Below are 18,664 nucleotides of genomic sequence, written 5' to 3' on the forward strand. Positions count from 1 at the left end.
AATTAAACAATTGTCTAAAATACAAGTTTTCTAAAGTCATTACTTATTCATTTGATAAGATTTATTCTTCAGAAGAACATTTATTAAAAACAACATTGTAACAACAATAACAACAACATTCATTATTCGCCATTAATTGAGATTAATGAATTTCAAAATGTATGATAATAATATTTTTAATAACCTTAATAATTGATAAGTAAGAATGTTAGAAACCACAGGGAAGGAGACGTGAGACGTGTCTCCTCTGAACTACGTACTGTAGAAAGTGGAAACAACACCTCCAGCTCAAGCAGATGCAATAGTAAAGTACTGACAGACATTATAATAATAATCTATGGAATTATCATATAAATAAGGAAACACTAGAGGGGACTGACTGTGTTGCAGAATGAATACTTTATATTGATACTTTAGATGCATTTTGGTTTTGAATGAACTACTTTCATTGTATGATCCATGTGTGTGTGTGTGTGTGTGTGTGTGTGTGTGTGTGTGTGTGTGTGTGTGTGTGTGTGTGTGTGTGTGTGTGAGTGTGTGTGTGTGTGTGTGTGTGTGTGTGACGCCAGCCCTGCTCTGGTCTCATCTAATAATCCTCCTTGCTCCAGTGCATTTCTAATGACATGTGACACTGCAACATACGGCGCTTCTGACAACGACGGAGTGACAAGACAAAAACGTGAGAATTCAATGTCAGCTGAAAGCTTCTCCAAATGGGGAAATCTCGGCGGTGCTCCATATTTTGCCTCCCCCCCCCCCTCTCCTTTCTTTGTGTCATTGTGGGGAACTGTGCCCCCCCCGGGTCTGACTCCTTCAGTTATCGGCCCAGGTGATGGAGAGCAGTGTTTCTCCACAGAGGGCACCCGCAGACCCAGAATGTCTTGTTTGCCAGAGCGGTGTAGATTTTGTATTTGAAAGAGCAAGCGAGTCAATGAATCTCGATAATGCGAGAGCCGGGCCACATAACTCACGTTGATGGTCCTTACATTGTGCCAAGAGGCGATAAATCTGCTCCGGGAGACATGAATATGCAGTGGCAGTCAGTCTGGCTTCTTCCTGCTCGCATGCACCCTGATGCACGGTTTATTCCTCTCGCCCATTCCAAACAGAAAAATAAAACCAATGAGCCGCAGCAGCGCCTCATCAACACTATTCTATTAAGCACGAAGAAATGTAGCAGCACGTTTTTAGTTTAAAACGGCAAGTCATTAATGTGAAACATCATGTATTATGTTGGTGTATTAGGAATAGATGCTATAATATCTCCTATAATCATCAATATTCCCAAGTCACATGGTTTAAGACATTTAAGAATTTTTTATCTATCTACAATATATTAACTGCGATTAAACATTTATAAAAGAGGATCAAGCGACCAGAGGATATTTTTTAAGAGCTAAAATAGATTTCAGCCTGTCTCAGTTATTTGTTTTAGGTAAAATGCATCATTAACCTACTGCAATCTGTGCCATAAAAAGGTAATTCAGTACTTGCAGCTGCTTTGCCTCCTGCGTGAATACACAGAGAGGTGTAGCAGCACTCACGGTGTCATTGTATGCAACCTGCTGCTTGTGTTGGAGAGCTCTTTACGAAGCATGAGAAATGGGCAGGGAGCAGTTACGGGGCTTTAATGCACTTGATGCACACGGCATTTCTCAGATAACTGTGATAATAAACCTGCTTTGTCCCAGTCCTCAGCTGACACTTATTCCCCTCGTGCTAATAATTCACCCCATTCACAAAGTGGGCGGGAGTTTCCATATTTGCTAGTTTGAGGCAAAGCAAATCCATCTTTGGGCAGTAAATACGAAACAGATCCGCAGCCAACCCCGAGCCCTTTATTGTATAATGTCAAAGATGTATTTTGCATTAAAGATAAAGTATTTATAACACGATGCAAGCAGAGGAGCGGGTCATGATTCGGACCCATCTGAAGTACTCCTTGGACATGGCTGACAGGTGTGCGTAACGACGCGTGCCTCTAGTGGCACCGCGGAAGGAGGGTCCTCAGACGCACGCGGACGCGGCGGCTTTCTGCTGTGCGTTTCCAGCTCCGAACTGGGATTCTTTTCTCTCTACAATGAACACCGTGTAACGCAGAGCTCTTTTGCACTGACTTGGACGTCCCTCGACAGGCGGCCCCGTGCCATCGCGGTTGTGCACGACCGGAGCGGAGCACCGCGCAGCGGCTTTCCCACCTCCCCGAGGTGCGTGTCCGCGCGGACGGTTCACGCGCCCGCAGCGGGAGACTGGAGTGATTCGAGAACTTGTCGCGAGACGCTTTCCCTTTTCCTCGGTTTGTTGCTTTCGGACGACAGAATCGTTCGAGGCGACCCAAAGTTCCGCAGGCGCAGTCCTCCTCCTCCTCCTCCTCCTCCTCTTCCTCCTCCTCCTCCTCCTCCACGGCGCGTCGCAGGAGTCCGGCTCGGCTGTTGCCGTGGTACTCGCCAGCAGACGGACGGCATCCGGCGGTAGGAGGGGAGACAGAGACTCGTACCGGGTGACTGTAGCCGACCCGCCTGTGAGGGGCTCCGGGCTTCATCCGAATCCACCCGCTGTCAGAAAAACAAAAAAAACAACAACAACAAAACCGGAAGAATGTTGCACCAAGTACAATGAGCGCGACTTCATCTCAGACACCACGACGCGACGCATCCAGCTTTGAGGAGCCGCTCTGAGGCGTCTTTGGAATTAAAAAAGTGGATCTCACGACTTTACAACCATGCGAAATACTTGTCCGTCTCCGCGGAGCGCGGTTTGGGAATACTGGACACTGCTGATCGCGTGTCCCTTTTGGATTCACTACTCTAACGGGATGCCTCACGTTATTCGCATCGGTGAGTGTTTCACGTTCACACACGTACACGTACGCGCACGCGACCCGTGTGGTTGAAAGTTGCCCTCTTATTCCGCTCATTGCGGGAGGCGCGGATGTGTGTGTTTTTTAGGGGCAAAACCTCAGAGAGTCTTTTATTTCACGTTGAACGAGGAGCAGCCAGGATGCAACAAGAGAGAAAGAGAGAGAGAGAGAGAGAGAGAGAGAGCTTGACATACTGTGGGTTAGTGTGACCTCTGTGCACTCTGCTTAGTCTCCTCCACCCATGTCGGGTCACTGGCTAAAACCAGCTTCACTTTCCAAGCATTCTGGGAGTTGGCTTTGGCTTTTGCACATTAAAAAACCCACAGCGTCACATCAATAGATACAAAGTTTCAAACTACTTTACAGTGGATTCAGCCGTCGAGCAGTTTGATCCACTCACATTCTGGATGTCACCCTGTCACTGCAACAGGAGGGTACAAAACATGTGTTCAAAGTTGCCTCCTGGGCATCGCTCTCACACACACACACACACACACACACGGGACGTTGTCCCCTTCACTCACCCGGGGACAACGTGAGAATTGTCATCCGAACCCATTTTGCGGCGCCAGGAGATCAATAATGTTTGTTTTGTTGTCTCTTGAGGAAAATCGTTTCTGATATTTGGCGGAGTGCCACGCAGGAAAATTACTCAAAATGCCACTGGCCCACATTACCATACCACCACAGACTGGGAGCAAGTGCAGCCTAATGGCACGGGGGGGGGCTCTTTGTCTTCGGGTTATAAATGATGGGTGAAAGTGAATGGACGTCATTCGGATGATGCATATTTCACGTCGCAGCACTCTGAAGAGACTCATATGTGAGAAATCACCAACATCCCATCAGCGAGTGACTTTAATGGTCTTGTGTGTCCGTGGGTTCATAACCCGGCGAGCCGCTGCCGCTCCTCTCTGCACGTAATGTATTTCAACAGGAACGCGCGGAATGATGCTTCATACGCGGCGGCCCAGGAGCCCCCCCCCTTCCCCCCCCCCTGTGACCGCCCGCTGCTGCTCCGAGGGGGCCGAGGGACTTCATGGACTCTGGTGATGTCTTAGAAGCCGCATTAAACATCCTTAAACCTAAAGAACGGAAATCATTTGGCCCAAAAAAAGGCCGTTATTTCTCCTCTTTTTTCCTTGTTTTTTCCTCGTTTTTTCCTCTTTTTTCCTCGTTTTGACAGGGGGGGGGGCATCTCACGCGAAGACCTGAAGCAGACATGACAGGCGTTGTTTTTTAAAATGTCAAAGTGCTGGGACAAATTTACCTTGAAATGTGCTGCAGTCGCACTATTGCTTTTTATAGAACCCATCAATGCTGGCGGGTTGTTGTTCTGTGTTCCTGAGATTGTATTTTGACGAAGAAAAAAAAAATCCAAATTCAAAAGGCTCACATCTTTTGATCCTTTGAAGCCGAGTCTCTAAGTAAATGGCCACGTGTGCGTCCATTTCTTTTGTCAGTTGTGTACATTGTACACAATTCAAACCATTAAACGGCATCTGTTTTAATAAGCAAAGGTGTGTGCATGTGTGTTTTATTGTTTGTTAGTATTCAGTCTGTTGATCCCTTTGTGGATGAGTGCTTTTTTGAGTGTGCGTGTGTGTGTGCGTGCGTGCGTGCGTGCGTGTGTGTGTGTGTGTGTGTGTGTGTGTGCGTGCGTGCGTGTGTGTGTGTGTGTCGCAGTCACCCTGCTAAAACCAACAGAGGGCTCTCTTATACTCGGCACTGGTTACCGAGTCAAACGGACCGGGCCCGGTCACCGAGGGGGGTGGGGGGGGGCAGCCCTGCTCCTAGCTCCTAGTACACCATCTGGGTAATGGTGGGCATCCAAGGTGGAGTTGTTGCCATTGATTTCAGTGCTTTTACGGCGCGGTGCTCTAAGTTGAGGCCAGATGGTCGCTCCGTCTCGTTCTGCAGCCTCTTTTTGTTGTTGGGGGGGGAATGAAAGGCCGCTCCTCTTGTATTTGTCCTCTCTTTAGACTCCCTTCGCCCGCCTGTCGCATTTGTGTGTGTTTTTTTTGTTTTTTTTCCAAAAGAAAAAGCAGCCTCATTATCCATTTCAGTGATTCATGCCACGTTATTAAAACGGAGGCGACACTGCTGCAGGATGACATTTTCCTCTCAGAAGGAAGCACGTGTCTGTCAATAATTTGTTTGTTTGTACAAAGATAAACGCCTCAATACCATATTTTGCATTTATTCTGTGGTTGGTTCTGTGAGCTGCTTTCTACTTATTGAATTATCAGATGGCGATCGGCCCAATTCAGAGGACATGGAAATGCATCAATACGTCTTTTGTTAAAGCTCACAGTCATAACAGATTATCATACAGTGTCTCTTCCATCTGTGGGTTGAAGGAGCTAATTCATCATTCGTGTCTCTTTTCTCTCTCAGTGAGGTTATTCACTGTCTTGACAGGGATTTATTGTATAATCAATTACTTTATCTACCTAATACTTTGAGCACTTAATCAGTGCCAGTTAATCAATCTCCTTCGTGATTTCACACAGATTTCATTTCCTTTGCTCCTCGCCGTGCCCCACGCGACACCTGGTCACGTGCACGTTTCCTTTAGCCTCCACAACCATATAATCATCATTTAAATGTAAGCCTCTTGCTGGGGGGGGGGGGTCTGAGGTCAACCTCTTTGGTTGAAGTCTGCAAACACGGAGCCACTTCAAGAGGCTTGTCAGAGAGAGAGAGAGAGAGAGAGAGAGAGAGAGAGAGCAGTTTTCATGTGATTAACTCTTTAAGCGAGCCACGGAGAGTGCCCTCTCCACTCGCACCCCCCCCCCCCCCCCCCCCACCCCACCCCCGAATGTCTCATGTGAAGTGACTCCGACGAGTAGCTCAGGTGGTTTTAAACAAAGTGAAACCCAAAGGGTTTTTACTCACAGGACGAAGAGGAGGAAGAGGAGGGCAGTCAAATACAAATAAATAAAAGGAAGAACAGTGAGACGTTGCATCAAATAAAGATGGCCATCAGCTGCTGAGAGGAAATGAATATTTAATTTTCATCTAAATTTAATCCCCCCCCCTTTTGACACACAGAGAGGAAGCAGGGAGAAGCCTGCTGGTTGAGACTCGGGGGGGGAGTCGTCGTGGTGAATATGAACAAAGGCTGGTAGAGGTCACAGAAGAGTCGGATTCGGGGGGGGGGGGGGACTTCTTTGATGTGTGATTCCATTATCTGTGGGCCGAGGCAGAGATTGAAGCGGGGGGAACACAACACTTGTTTTACACACTCCCCTTCGTCCACTTGTATAAACATCAAGTGCAGAGACAAAAGCTGCCGCACTGTTTTCTGATGCTTCTCGGGGCATCTCACCTTCCAAACACCCCCCCCCCACACACACACACACACACACACACACTGTATGGAGCTACACTCCGTCCACAACATTTTTCCAAAAACATATGTCTGGTCTCGCTGGGCCTCTTGTACACAATCCAATCCCATTCTCTCCGTCAGCACACTCACGGCTCGTCATTAGCTTCAATCTCGCTGATGGGAAACGGCAGATGTTCGTTTTGTTGAGCAGAGGGCCCGTCTCCAAGCGCGGCCTCTTCTGTAATTGCGCACGATCCGGTTTAGACGCATGAGAAAAAGGGGGGGGGGACGCTGTACTTCCACAAACAAATATGTGCTGCAGGCTCTCTGCAGTGTGTCTGCTCCCGAAGCGCAAGTCGGGGAGTCCGAGTCGAGCTGTGCTAAATATAAAGTGTGTTTATGTCTTAACACGGAGGTGAAATAAAAATGTGCTCATAATGTGTCTGATCACTAATGCTAACGGGGCCTAATTGCATCAAGGAAGCGCAGGTGCTTCTTGTTCAGTCACACATAATAATGATCATCCGCTAATCCCGGCCACCGGGGGCTAATAGAGCCAATCTGCATACCAGTAAAATAATCCTGCAGCCTCAGCCAGCTTAGCCTAGCTGCTGCTAACCCACCAGATGGTGTTTTTACATCCTACTACAAAGAGGGTGCTCTGCAGCGAAAGGCCTGCTGCAAGCATATGCTTCTGATGCCGCTGACATAAATATGACAGATTCAGAAAAAAAGAGGGAAATTTCTTTTCGTCATGTTTAACAGGATTAGTGGTCGCCACTGAAACTTTCAATTTTAACTGAGTCGATGGAATGGTTTTAGAAACAGAATAATCTACCTAACCCCTACAAACTGCTTCCATTCTGACTATTTATGTATATATTATGTTTTTATCTTAATTATTTGTCGTAAAATGCACATAGTTTATGAAAAAACATAAATTTAAATTAGGGATGCACAGGTCTAACTTTTCCCATTTACTGAGTACCGACCACAGATCATCGTGTGAAAATGACTGCAGTTAATATTTTAATCTGTCGTCAACGTCAGGCTTTACTTATACATTGCTATTCTAAAACAACATGTAACAAAAACACACATTTTTGATGTTTATTTCTTAATGACATTATTGTATTTATGTATTAAAGTGAACTTTTTAATGAAGCAACGGAGCGTATAATGAAAATAGATTGGCAACATAGAGAGGAATTGAGCCCAGACCAGCCAACTGAGGATGGAAAGGGCAATATCCAAAATATAAAGTCAACAAACAATCCACGAATTACAATATACTACAAATAATAAGCGCACAATAATAATGGGGAAACAATATATGCTTAAAACAGCAAAGGGAAGGACAGGGAGGACATCAAACTAAAATGCACAGAACTTGCCAAGAGACCAAATAGCAACAAGTGTGTCTCTGCGTCAGACCACGTCAAAAACAGCATTCTAAATTGATTTGGTCCACAGTCTGCCCCCCCCCCCTCACCGAGGGACTCAACGTCATTTCATCAGGACGGGAGCCTTTTGTCGGATTCGACAGCGCTTTGGGATTCACGGCGTGTCGACGTTGGCCATTTCCCTGTGAATGCCGGGACCAAAGCAATGAATCAAACGTCACGCTCCAGCCATTTGTCTTTATTACGCGCCTTCGTCCTCTCGGCTTGACTCCGCCGCCTCAGCGTCCTCGGAGCTCCGCTGAGGAAAACCGCTTGATCGAGAGCCGGATGCCTTCGCTCTCGGGGTCAATGACAGCGATGGAACGCGAGGCCGAATTAGAACGATCTCGTTGGAGGTGGCTGCAGCAGAGAAACCATACGTGTGCACCCCTTTGGACACGGGCACTACACGCGTGGTACATCAGGTTGTATTCAGCTTGTTAATTAGCTTCAACCTTTTGATCCTGATTTGAAAAACCCGACAAGTTGCAAACACTTTTGTGCGTTCCCCCCCCCCCGTTGGGAAAATGGCGGTGGGTGTATCAGAGGTTTAAATCCTATTTAACTTGGGCTAAGGACGACGAATGGAGGGTGACACTGTTTCATTCTGCCCTTTTAATCAAGCTCTCATTGTTATAAATGTCAGGCCTCGGTTGTGTGATTCCCTCAAATTGCTGTTCCGTGGCGGTGGGGGGGGGGGGGGGTTTGTGTGTGAGTGTGTCCGTGACGGGGGGGGATGCATAAGGGGAGCTGGCGTGGAACCCCCCCGAGCGTCGGGGTTGGAGCAGGAGTCACTAATCAACTGTGAGGGAGTCGGCTAGAGAAGACTCACCCTCTGTTCCCCCCCAGGGAGAGAGAGAGAGAGACGCAACAGATAAGACAAACCTCTTCGGGCCCCCCACACCACTACAAATAAATGGCTACCACCCAAAATATCAGGGGGGGAGCAGAGATATTTCCTGCACATTGTACCTCGCACATCTTTCTTTTCCCTCTCCTCCTCGTCTCTTTTTATTACGGCAGTAAGAAAAGACGACCACAGGACGTGCACAACACCCGGCGGTTACCTCTTTTGCACCCCCCCCCCTCTCTCCCGTGCTCCCCCCCCCTGCTGATGGATAGCCGGGAGGTTGGAAGCCAATGTCAATTAAGTTAACACAGCCAATACCCAGAAGGTTTCACTCAGCACTTGTGTGGGGTGGACTCTGGCGTCTGCGGACCTTCTGCGTCATACCAGACGCAGCGGGGGGGGGTGGCTCTCACAGTAACCAAGCAGAAAGGGATTAAAGCGTGTGATTAGACCATTATCGAAGCAGCGGTTATCTTTTTAGTCGGATCAATTTTCTATCACAGAGAGTTAATGAACATTTTGGCCTCTGATTGTTTTGTTTCTAAATCACGTTTTCTAGTCTCAAGTGCTTCTGTTTCTTCTCTTCCACCGTGGAGGTATTTTTAGATGTGATCAGCGTGGTGCATTTCTTTCACTGCACCCACCTTTAATTTAAGCAAATCGGTTCAATATTTACACTTTTCTCACAATTTGGGAATTTGTTGTAGCTCACAATTGTTGTAATGTTGTTGTACATTTATATATATATATGTTATATATGTATATAAATCAACGGTTATATACCATAAACCACAGTCTCAATGTGCTCCCTCTCTTTTATTCATCACGTTAGCTAACAGTTTTTTTTAACTCATCCACAATGAGAGAAATGAAGGAGAGTTCATATGGTGAAAGCTGGCTATGCTCCTAATTGGTTTTCACTTCATAAGAGTAAAATAATAACATGGAATTTCCCCCCGCGCCAAAATAGGATGCAATCAGCAAGTATTATCTGGTTTGATGAGAAGGATCAGTTGAAGTAATGCTGCAATAATCAGATGCAAATTTAATGAGACATCTGCAGTATATTAGGCTGACTATTCTCTTTTAGTAAAGCAAACAATTGCAATTTCTTCTTGCCTTCCGCTTCAGTAAAACATCACCATGGTTAGAATGTGTTGTATTTCTCTGCTGTAACGCACAGATGATGTAATGTGTGTAACAGTAAAGTGTTGGAGGGTATATCGATAGGCCAAAATATAGTGATATCCCACCGGAGATGTAAAACAAGGGGAAACACGAGCACTTCACTGTAATTACATGTCTAGAGTTTCAAATCTATTAGGACAATTTAGAGCGCCACACAGTTTAGAAATGTCAATATTCTAAATGTCCTTAAAGGTCAAATAGAAATGTCAAAATCTTTAAGCGAGTGTGAGCAAGGTTTCTAATGGTGGCAAATAAAGACCTCTATAACTATCATGAAGCTATTATACTGGTGAAAAACATTTCCGTATTTAACTCCAGCATAGATTACAGTTACAAGTAGCACCAACAATGTGTCTCGTGCTCGTCCTCATCGAGTGCGTTCCCATTCCACGAGGAGCTTTTGTTAGCCTGATTGGTACTTGGAGGAATTTACAACCATCAGAACATTGACCACATTTAAAATAATTGGCATCACGCTGGCATCCCAGAATTAATGGTTGGTTAATGTCCTGCCTCGTCTCCCCGTGCGCTGTTCACATATGGATCGGCTGTCTGCCAGAGAGTTAATTACTTCAAATGTGGTGAGGACCGCTCCTCTGCTGGGTCTGCAGTACTGCAACATGCAGCAGTAAAAGGAGCAATTTCTTAGGGAAGCAATTTGAAACGGGCCAAAAATTATGACTCAGCCAACAGAAAAAGCAAATATTTAGTCATTAATTCAGTAGAAATATAATTGTTTTTAGGTCATTTAAACCATCCTAAACTGAATAACCGCTCACTCTTCAAGACTTCTTAAAATCAATATATTATTGGCATATTTTACATGAAATTAATAAAAATATAATTTAATCAATTGTCAAAGAAAGTCTAAAGCTTATTTTGCGCAAACATACCCGATGTAATGATTTTTGACTTTTTATTGACCAAAAAAATTAATTCAAGAAAAGAATATATTAGTGGATGATTAAAATTTGCCATCAGCTACAGCCCAAAATAAAATGTTCAGTTATGGTAAAGCTCATTGTTGTCTTGCGGCTTTAATGCAGAATCAAAGTAGACAGTCAATTAGATAAAGATTCCAGCACAAAAACTCGAAAATATCTCAATAGAAAATATCACAACAGCATTGTTAGATGAGCCGTGTCCTTTGTACCCGGTGAAGGTGCAGCTTTAACCACACAGGAGGAGGATGGATATTCTCTATAAAAGGGACGTGATCGTCTGGGCCTCTAGGAGGCCGAGAGGCAATCAGCAGGGTCTGTGATCCGGATTTCAAGTCTTTAGTGACGGCCCGCTCGGGTTCCTGCCTGAGCATCGCAGGACGGTACGAGATGACAGAATTAACCTGGTCTGTGTGTGTGTGTTTGAGTGCAGCCTATTATGTGCAGGGGGGCCTCTTCAGTCCCTGTCAAACTTAATACATTGGACAGGAGGAGGTATTACCTCCAATTACGTGCTGTGATGCATCTGTGAAGTCTGGGCCCCATCAAGCTTTGGGGCTGGGAGACTTTTGTCTGTTTATGAATTTGTTCCCGGTTCACATTATACATTTCATGGGGACGGAAAAGGAGCCCCCCCCCCCGACGTTTCATGTCTTCTTCCTTTATTACCCATCTTCCGTTCCTTAAAATAAAAAAAAAGAAATATTATTTGAAGTCATGTTCTTCTAAGAGGGTAAAAGATGAGGTTTTTTTAAGGAGGGGTTATATTCAATTTCTGTCCTTCCTTTCTAACCACACAGAAGATGTGGCTCTAACATGTGCTCATTGTGTTAATCCCTTGTCTGTGCAAAATGAAAACTCCCTTCTCTCGCCTTTCGTGACCCGTAACCCCCCCCCACACCCACCCACTGCATTACAAGACTTACATTTCAATTTGCAAGCCCAATCACAGGGGGCTTCTGTGCTGCTGGTTGTAAAGCAATTGTCCCTCATTCAGCCTCTTCCCCTCATGTTTCCCATCAATTCGTGATTATTTGAAGATATTAAATGCTCAAATTAACTGCATGCAGAACCAAAACTTCTCCCCCCCCCCTACTTCATTTGATTGCGCCCCCACAGCCACCTTTCCCTCCATCCAGTGCTTCCCTGGTCATCTGTGCACCTTGATTTGAGAAACGAAGGTAGGCGGTGGCAATGGCGGCACATGGAAATGGGCTGGTGATTGCATTCCTCCCTGCGTTGTGATGGAGGGCTTGAGTGATCGCTCCCCTGAAGCCCCTCCTTGGTGGTTGATTAGCTGCGAAGTCCTGGAGCTCAGGAGTGACACGCTAGCTCATCAGACCCCGCTCAGCCTGTCAGGGACCCCCTGATTGCATGGTGCTTCATAATTGTCCCCTATTCAGGGTTCGGGTCCAGCGCGCTGCCACTTCTTCCCCGTGTCGGAGAATGCGCTCGACTTCCCGGGTTGCCATCCAGAAGATAGTCACTTAAAATGTTGCGGAAGGAGGGTTCATGGAAATGGCATCAGGAGGACAGGAAACACTCTTCCAGACATTCAATGTTCATTCAACTGAATGTCTTCCAGGCCTGAAATGATCTCATAATGTTAAATAAATAGGAAATATATCTATCAATCACAAATGAGGGTTGTTTTAATAAAGCATAAAGGTATGAGAGGCTGTACCTAACTACACCCTCAAACTGTTACATTATTGAAGATAAGGTACAGCCTCAAGTACCTTGTTGCTTTTATAACACGGTTACCAGCAAAATTATAAATGTTTAGCAAATAGCTGCCTTTCCGCACAAAATAGTTGTAGCCACCAAACGTTGTGTATCACATTTCATCAGTCTAGAGGAAAAATAGTCCCCGCATGTAAACAGCATTGGGTCCCGCACCATCTCATTCATTCACATCATGACGTCCACCTAAAACGTCAACTAACTCGCGCAAAATCTAACGTGTTACTTTGAGTGAGTGATATGGAACAATGGGGTCAATGTGAACAGCAACTGTACATTATCGCTGAATAATGCACCCCCCGTGACTCGCACTCGACCAATCAGAACGCTGGATTTCCATCTACCCGTGTTATAATAAGCCATATTGAATTGGGACATTTATTCAGTGGAGAAGTGCTTCTTCTCCACTGTGTCCTTGCTGGCACCAGCAGCAGTAAACGGCCCGGGGTCAACTCTTTTTTTTGTAAGGTAATTGGAAAAGCATCGCCATGGTTGCATTTATAATCATTGAGTTGGTAGATTGAAAGTATTCAGAACGGAGAACCCTGAGGGCTCAGCGCCTGGTTATTGATCCCTGTGGCTCATGTGGATGAAATGCACAATGTGTGGAGCTCATAGGGCAGTCTTCATTCATTTTGCTCAGGGACTCCGGGTCAGGTTGCGTGGTTGTGCCGTACCAGTCGGTAATGACCGTTGCTTTCCACAGAACCAGAGAAGAAGGTATTTTTGGACCCGAGAGAGACTTTTTGAAATTTTCTAAAATCAAGGTAGTAACGGGGGGTCGTCTTTCTTGCCTTCGAACAATCTTCAACTAGCTCCTCTAGATCCAAGTGAGAGAGACGCATGTGTCACCTTCTTTCTGTTTGAGTGTGACATGTCCAAACATCTCTGTGGGGGTTTTTCCACTCACCACAGAGTTGAGAAGACCTGCAGTCACTTAGCTCAGCAGCTGATTTTTTTTCTTCCCTTCCACCGGGACACATAAAATGACATGTCTCCACCATTGTGCCTCCTAAAAGCCATTCTCCGTGTTTGAGACACCGCCCCCAGCACCAGTAGAGTAAAACTTTAAAGGTAAAAAACCAGCTTTTTTTCAGATCAGCCGCATCTGGGACGTGTGCAGTCGCAATGAACAGCATGCCGTGGTTAATTGTATTTTCTACCAAAGACGTGGTGACTGCAGCCACAGGCATCATCATGTCCAGACTTTTCACTCACCAAATGGGCTTTTTCCAGTTGTCAAGCTTTGGCTGAACTCACTTGCGAGTGTTTGTTGGTGCGTTTTCTTTTATTTAGTGTTCTAATTTCCCTCATGTCAAGAGGAAAAGTGATGGTCTTTGGTGTCTCGCGTTTATGCTGGCCTTTCCTCGCTCCTTAATCCTCTATGTACAATGGACCATTAGCTTTATCCATCCATTGCAGTTTCAGTGATTACACCTGCTACATGTTTACCACATTTTCAGCCCAAAACATGTCTGAAATAGGGCTCAGTGTCACGGGATGATGGACTTTACTGTGCCGGTGGAGACTTGTGTAGAGAAGTAAATCCCCCTTCGTATTCAACACAACCATTTACATAAGAGGGAGAAGGCTGGAGCAGATGAGCGGTTAATCATAACGCTCCCAATGTGTTGACTCCAAAAATGAGTCAGGGTGTGTGTGTGTCCAAAGATAAACCTCTGTGAAGAACAATGGCTCTGTAAGGTCCCCGAAGAGGCCGCAGATACGTTGGTTCATACCAGCTCTCGTTGGGTATCTGTGTTCATCGTGAGTTCACAGCAGAGAGATGATGCAGAAACAGTGGGTGATAGAACTGTGCCTCTGTGCAAACCTTGTATTAGTGAAACGATACCTACCGTTCATTTTTGTGTTATTTACCGCACACACTTTGTATCAATTGTGGACCTTCGCTCTGGATGACTCTCGGGGGCGTTGACAGAATGTTAGAAGGTTAGAAGGTGAAAGTTTAGCTGAAGTGTTTCACGGTTGTTGACGGTTGAAACCTTTTCAGAATTTGAACAGGTGAGCAAAACAAACGGGAGACATGGACGTTGAGTGTTGACCAGATGCAATAAGGGACACTGACACACACACAAACAAACACACCAATGAGATGAATGTACATAGAAATAGGACCCGGAGATGGATTTAACAAGTAGACTCCGCTTCGATGCCCGGAGTAGGTGGTGCCGGTAGCCTGTTGGCGCAGCTGGTGCGTGCTGCTACTTGCGGCGCCTACTGCTGGCGGCGGTCATTAGTGGCCGAGCGGGTTTAATGAATGCGTCGCCGTCATTGCTCGCTCTCCATTTTCAATGTTTTCGTTGTTCATCAACTGAAGAGTGAGAAGTTCCTTGATGATGATGATGAAACGGTGACAACGGTGACAAATGTTTGCATGAACGGAAGCAAAAACAGTCTACGATGGGGGAAAAAGACAATTGGTCAGCTCGAAATGCATCTTATTGCTTTCAGTATTTTACAGTTCAAATGCAGTTGCAGAACAACCCCGGTAAGCAGTGTCAGTTCGGTCTGATGCTTTTTCCTGCCCACCACTGTGTTGACGTGTCCCAACATCGACATGTAACTCAAACATAATAAATCAATCCAATCTGCATCGTGAAAGATAGTCTGTCGGTGGTGTGGGCTCCGACCACTGGACTGGAGTCCCAGAAGTGGCTGAAAATCAATGTCCAAATGATAATAGACCCGATACGGCGCTCGCCACAGAAACAGTTGCTTCTGCTTGGTGATGTTACAGGTCGGTCCACCTCTACTCAGCCTCATGCTCCCATGACAGGGCCTGCGGCAGCGGGGACATCTAACTCTGCCAAATGAATCCACTGTGAGTTCAGCTCCTCTTTCGACAAGGCAGCAGGTGGTGAATGATGGATTTAAGCTGCCTTGCTCAGGGGCAGGCTGCAACACACAGAACAGCATCCTCTGGGGATTTGTGTGCATTATGTGTTTTGCCCCCCCTTCCAAGGTCAATGTTGACGCAAATGTAGCACGGCCCTAACTGGTGTTTCCCAGAATGCAACGCTGCGACGATCACAAAGTCCCTGTCGGGCCTGGTTTTTGTCTTGTTGTGATCTAACCACCTACATTTACATTAAGAAGATGAACTTTACATTTACAAAGTATATTTTGTGGAAAAAATGTATATGAAGGAAGTGATACTCCTCTTCACTCCCGGTTCCCCTTAATTAGAAAAGGCTGTGCTTTACATTTCCTCCCGTATCACGTCGCTTTGACAGGTTTTAATTAGAAAATGTGTCCCTGATTTTCTGTGTGTTAATATTGAGTGAAGCTTGTTTTGTTATGTTCATTCCTGATTCTCTTTCACATTTTGGAGCCAGCCATTGAGCAATGTCTCCTAGTCAGGGCTGAAAGGTACGTGACAAAACATCCACACTGACGTTTCTCGTGGCTGACAGGTTGCTGTTTGTAGGACCTGTGGGCTCCTGTTCATGGTGCTGAATCGGTGGGATAACCTGAAGCGCATGTTTTACACCCTTGGCACCCATGCTTCTCCTTAAAATAGCTTTTTGTTGAAATGTTTTTTTAAATGCAAGGTCCCGTTGGGGGACACCGGAGGGGGCGGGACTTTGCCTCTTGATGAAGTCATCGTTCTCACAGATTATTGCGAATAGTTTTGACTTCAATGTATCAAAAATCTTTAAAAAAAACATTCAGCCTTAATCTCCCTTCCTTCTCCAATTTTTTAATTCCTTAATTACAGACACACACACACACACACTTTCACACACACTCATGGTTGTATGATGACAGGCGAATGCGAGAGGGCAAACACGGAGTAAACAGTGGACAGGTTTTAGATGTATCACCGTAATGAAGTAATTAACCATCTCTGCACTGGGATCTTTTCCAACACGACGGCTCAACAATATCTAAATGAATCTTCAGTTGAGTCCCTTAATTATGAATTACGATCATCCCTTGGCAGCTTAGTTTGTGAAAGCTCAAGTCAGACCATTTGTCAACCGTAATGCTATTTACCAATCCATCCTCCATTGATCATTGATTGGTACTTTAAAGCTAATGCTAACAGAGTGATAAAGACAATGAATGTTAAGCTGTTGATACTGTGATAACGTAACTGTTGATATTGTTGTTGTTATTGCTGAAGAAAGAGTAGTACTTCTTCATGGACGCGTTGCAGTCACAAAAATACATTTCAATGTTATTCGGAACTTTGATTTGTTGCGTCAGACAAAAGATCTCTCTGCCTTATAGTTGTATCTGTTGGACATTTTCCCATTGATTTTTGTTGACGCGATAAACAAAAGAAGGGGATTTTATCGCCGTTACCAGCCTACACAAGTACCTTTACAGCAGAACAGTTTGGGATCAAAATCAATGAGTTTAATGGAAAATGATTGCAACACAGGGTGCGATGAAAAACCACGTGGCAGATTTTCCTCTCCCATTTTCTTTTCACTGGGAGGTATGGAATCAATCTGCCCTCCGCAGTTTGCGGCGGCGGCTCTACTGAAAGAAATGTTGGATTTTAATAGTATGTAGGGGCGAGGAAAGCAATGCATAAATAAGAGGTTATACAGTTGATGCAATGCAAATTAGCCTTGGATTCAATTTGTCGTCGTATTGGTGGCAGTGAGGCCGGAGAGAGGAGGCAGGATATAGTATATGATTTCCTCCACTCGCTTGCATCACACCGTGCTGATTTGTGTTTCATGCCCTAAAAATGGAAGCCAAACTGCAGTTTTTCTCCCCCTCAACCCTGGCACACAATCAAGCTTTATCTTTTTTATATATATCCTTCATTTATCTATTAATGCATGTGGTTATTTTGAGAGCCTAAGCCTCTAACACTGGGTTGGGCAGTTTTTTTTTAGGCGTCTTTCACAATGTGCGACGGCTCACTTTACATTGTAACTCTCTCCAAAGACCACAAAAAAAAATGTTTGAATAAGAAAAGTACAGCGTAAATGGCCTTCCTAATGACTCTCAGCAGGACTACTTCTTGTATCTTTTATGAGCCAGGAAGAAAGGCGCGCGTCATTATACAGTACCCATCTGAAGCGTGATGCTCAACGAAAAGAATCCCCTCCCAGGCAAACCGGGCGTAATGGGACACATTAGCGTGTCGTTAGCCTGTTAGCGTGCCCGGGGGTCGGACACTGGCTGCCAAATTCCTGCTGCTGCTGCTTAAAAAAAAAACACAGACCGGCTCGTCCATTTGATATAACGCGAACATGTTTCTTTATTTGGGATATTTCTGCAGGATTAAGCAGGGATTTAAGCGGGGAGTGATTTAATAAAGATATTCACGTGGTTTGTATCGAGAACTCTGCAGACGGCCGACCGTAGGAAGCGTCTTAGCAGCTTAGTCCCTCGTGCTTACGTGAAAGCCATTCAACATATTAATAAGGACCTGTTAGTGGCGCGGGAAGGCGGCATTTGGGCTCCGCTGCCTGGAACTGTTTCCCCTGCAACCCGACCCCGGATGAGCGGTAGAAGGAGAGATGAGAGATCAGAGACAAATGAAGAATCCTCTGTGCATTGTGAGCAAATTTATACTTGTTCTCTCCCTTAAAATGAACTCATTACTGTGTCAGCAGTAGCAGTCAATGCGACAATGCAATTTAAAAGAGAAATATTGTATTTCTATCTATATATATATATATAATATAATACTGGGGAAATAATACACTCCTGGTGTGCTTTGTATGAAACGTCATCAGTTAGAGCTCAGCAAATATGAGTCTAATATGGAACATATTACTGTAATATGATGCTATTACAGTTACCAAAGCTAATCATTCATTTTGAGGGATGGAAATGCTTCAAGTTCAGTGTAGATCCTCCATTTGACTTTTTTGCATTTTGATTTATACCATTTTCCTAAGTGTGTGTCAGAAAATGTGCAAAGGAACACAACGGAATCCGGTCAACTAATGTAAATTACCGGACAGATTTACAGGAAGATGGATGGAAACCACAGCACAGATGATGTAGATGTCGGCGGCGAAAGACAAAGATTGATTGTTGTGGTCGGGGAAAAGGTCAGTGAAGAGAAAGTGAAAGAAGGTAACGAGTCGCCTTGTGCAATCTGTCACTTCCTCTGTTGATGGGACCGAACGCCAAGTATCATCTAATTAGATTCCCCTTCAAAATGAGACACTCCGTGCGCGCTGCATTGCGGGGACGTTCCCGAGTGGTAAAACAAATGACCCCCCCCCGCCCCCACCCGGTTGTATGGAGCGGGATGGGACTTGGAGTGCAGGGAGAGGCGGGTTGGCCAGAAGTTATAAGGCCAACAAGTGC

General features: G+C 45.3%; 1 protein-coding gene across 1 annotated transcript in view; it reads left to right on the plus strand.

The window, feature by feature from the left end:
• The first annotated feature begins 1,439 nt into the window (after window positions 1-1,439).
• grik3 (glutamate ionotropic receptor kainate type subunit 3) overlaps window positions 1,440-18,664 on the plus strand; it is a 63,942-nt gene continuing 46,717 nt past the window's right edge. Inside the window, exon 1 of the mRNA XM_037453691.2 lies at window positions 1,440-2,837. Coding sequence (XP_037309588.1) covers window positions 2,723-2,837 — 115 coding nt within the window. The 5' untranslated portion in view covers window positions 1,440-2,722. The remainder of the gene's footprint in view (window positions 2,838-18,664) is intronic.

This window comes from Pungitius pungitius, chromosome 11, assembly GCF_949316345.1.
Source record: "Pungitius pungitius chromosome 11, fPunPun2.1, whole genome shotgun sequence".
NCBI lineage: Eukaryota > Metazoa > Chordata > Actinopteri > Perciformes > Gasterosteidae > Pungitius > Pungitius pungitius.